The sequence below is a fragment of the Poromitra crassiceps genome (assembly GCF_964638095.1).
Source record: "Poromitra crassiceps genome assembly, chromosome: 2".
Taxonomy (NCBI): domain Eukaryota; kingdom Metazoa; phylum Chordata; class Actinopteri; order Beryciformes; family Melamphaidae; genus Poromitra; species Poromitra crassiceps.
Window position 1 is genome coordinate 44,022,376 of NC_139624.1, and position 3,284 is coordinate 44,025,659.

General features: G+C 45.1%; 1 protein-coding gene across 1 annotated transcript in view; it reads left to right on the forward strand.

Moving 5' to 3' along the window:
• The first annotated feature begins 2,262 nt into the window (after positions 1-2,262).
• Positions 2,263-3,284, forward strand: part of echdc3 (enoyl CoA hydratase domain containing 3) — a 6,908-nt gene continuing 5,886 nt past the window's right edge. The window contains exon 1 of the mRNA XM_083658508.1: positions 2,263-2,394. Coding sequence (XP_083514634.1) covers positions 2,276-2,394 — 119 coding nt within the window. The 5' untranslated portion in view covers positions 2,263-2,275. The remainder of the gene's footprint in view (positions 2,395-3,284) is intronic.

A 3,284-nucleotide genomic window follows, 5' to 3' on the forward strand; every position in this document is an offset into this window, starting at 1 on the left:
ACCAGGTGATTCAGCTATATTCAGAATTAAGAGAGACCATAGAACATTTCACTCAGACCAAAACAAAAAGGATTCCCTCCTCCCCATTTGTTTGTTCATTTTTAGTTTTGGTCTTAGTGAAATGATCTATGATCTCTCCTGATTCTGAATATCATTGAATTGCTTGGTTTGACAAAGTAAACCTATTTTTATTTAGGATTTTTCAAAACGTCTTTGGAGAAATTAATGGGGAATGAAATCTCTTGGGTCCCATGCCTAACCTGGACTTTGGCACTTAATATGTATGGGTTTATTAGGATCTGTGTGTTGAGGATCTCTTGGTTCACTGTGGCTGTATTGCAAGGCAAACAATGGCACGTGCCGACCACCTAGTGTTGGGACAATTGCATGCATTGCTGGCTATCTCTTCCTCAACCCATTGAGCATCACAGGACCTCATAAGTGGCGTGGAATTCAAAACCTGACAAGCAAAGGTTACCATTACTAGTGAAGTCAAGCATGTAAGGCAAGTTCAGTGTTATCTCACATTCACTGAAAAATAGTTGTAATAAGTTTATTAAAAAAAAAAAATAGAAAAAAATATATCACTACATAAAAACGTTAAAAACAAAGGCTGAGCAGTGCTGGCCACCACTATCTAGACAGCCACTTTGAGGGCCACTGGTCACATGAATCAGTCAGGGCACAGAGGGGCTGCCAGTGCCACCTTTCTCTAAAAGGCATGCTGCCAGTTTAAAACCCCTCATTGTATTGCAATGGAGGGGCAGTGACGCTGGAAGTACTTTGAGGTAGGGGGTGCTGTAAGGGAGGGACCCTTACAGCACCGGAGAAAATTTGACGTTTTTTGGACTTTCATCCATATTTAGAAGACTATTTAATTTTAAATTAACATTAGGATTATACTGTTGTGATGTCATTATTCAGTATCTTCTCCTTTTCTCACTCACTTTCATGTAAGCACCCGCTCTCCCTTTAGTCGTTTTACACTACAACAGACAGCAACACAGGCATAAACACTGAACTTAATTATTATTATTATGGAAAACCAGATTATGATGAAAATCAAATACTTTTGAAGAGAGAGCGTATGAAATAAGATTAGAGCTGGGAAGCACAAACTGTTTTTTAATGCATTTTGTTGGTGGTATAAACACAATACGGTGGTGCAGTGGTAAGCGCTGTCGCCTCACAGCTCGAAGGTCCTGGGTTTCGATTCTCACCTGGGATGCTGTGGGCGCTGGAGTTGTGACCCCCCCATATCTTCAGTGCCTACTGCCCAGGTGGGCTATCTCGTCGAAAGGGCCTTTCTGTGTGGAGTTTGCATGTTCTCCCCGTACCCCCCAGGGGGTTCCAACGTACATAACCCCCTGCTAAAAACATGCAGAAGATCGTCATCTGACCAGTGACGACAACATCTGAAGTTGGTCCAATGATGGTCCAATGAAGGTCCCCGGGCGCTGGAAAGAAATAGCGACCACTGCTCCTGGCCTGCCCCCTGGAGGAAAGGACAAGCCTGGATGGGTCAAATGCAGAGGACATATTTCACCGGCCATCGTCAGCATGAGTGTGTGTAGTGGCCGCATGCATGTGTTGTAGTGTGTTCGTGTGACAATAAAGACGGGCTGCCGTCTGAAATCGTGTTTTTTTTTTCAAGACAGCCAAATCCAACAATTTCGAAAATCCCATCTCTTGCCACCAGGGGGTGCTGCAGCACCCTCAGCACCCACCTTCCAGCTCCCTTGTGGAGGGGTGTATTACATTGAATTTACTTGTAGATGTAGAACCTCAGCGGTCCCAGTGGCTCTCCGTGGCTTCCCTCCCCCCTCGAACGCCAAAGGCTGTCAAGTCAGAGGGAGCCAAGAGCGAATGACGTGGAGAGAGCTGCCTAGGACCATTGAGATGTAGGCCTACAGAGATTTACATCCAGTCTGAGCCTCTGTCCAATCATGGCAGGCAACTCTAACCCAGTCACCCTTTCATTTTCAGCCTCTCATCAATGCTGGTTGGTTTCTAAAAAGCAGACAGGGTCCAAAATTAATTTGCTTTGTATTTTAATTTATTGTGGAAAAAGGAGCTTCTTGGTTTCTTAGAGAAATATTTAATGCAGAACAGTTGCGAACCAAGAAACGCGTCTTATTTTTTCCCTAGGACGGCGAAGGCATGACCCGCCCTTGAATGTTCATCAATCACATTCGCTTGAGTCTGGGGTCAGAGGTAACCTCGCGTCACCAGGCTCTCGGTCAGACCACACGTCACAGCACAGCACAAGAGCAACATGGCCCGTAGCCTGGCGTTACTGTGCAGCAGAGGCAAATTCGCACTGACCGGAACGCGGTTATACTCTCACACGCTACCGGAGCCGCTGACCGTCAGCCAGCAAAACAACGGGATCAGGTGGAGTGAGTTATTATCACCTTACTACTCTGTCCGTGACTACATGTCCTTCTCTCCTATGGTACGCCAAACTCCATTCAATATATAGTCGGAATTCAATGCTTCAAATCGTATTTCAACGGGGGGAGGTTAGGTTTAGGGGTGGGGGGTGGGAGAGGTTAGGTTTACGCTAGTCTCGACGCCAGACCCATGAGAGTTCTTATACACTACGTTGTCGTTACTGCATGCTGCAGAGCTCTCTCTGGCAGTTTGGTTTGGGACACTTTCCCTCAGAGGGCTGGTTATGGGAGGGAGCCGTTCACTTGGCCAGTCAATGGGCCAGTCATATGCCAGTGATCATGGCTTCAGTCCTCTCCAATCAGTAGTCTGGGCACCTTCCACCCCGCTTTTTGTCATGGGGGCGTAAACCCCGGACCCAGAATTAACACCAGATGGCAATCTAACAACGTCTTTGTTGCCGTTAGCTTGACGCGGTGATGTTACCTAAACTAGAGTCTGATCAAAACAAAGCTAGCGTTACATAAAACAAAACGTTTATGCAATATGGCATTTCCGGGTTGCTCCACATGAATGATTTTTGGTTTTTCAAAGACAGAAAAGTGGATTGTCCCAGGCGCCCCATCTGATACGATTTTTGCTTTGATTACAGAAAGTGCATGAAACCCATTGTCTCATTGGTATGGATGGAAATAATAGTGAAAAGAAATCTGACACTGACTACTAAACCAATGAAGAAACATCACTGTTCGATTTTCTTTGAGAGCCAATTAATTGAGAACACATCCCAAGTAGGGTTGCATGATATGCAATAAAAAAAATTGTATTGTGATTGCAATTAGTAATATAGCACAATAAGCACATTTACACAACCACGCACTGTTGACCAAAGT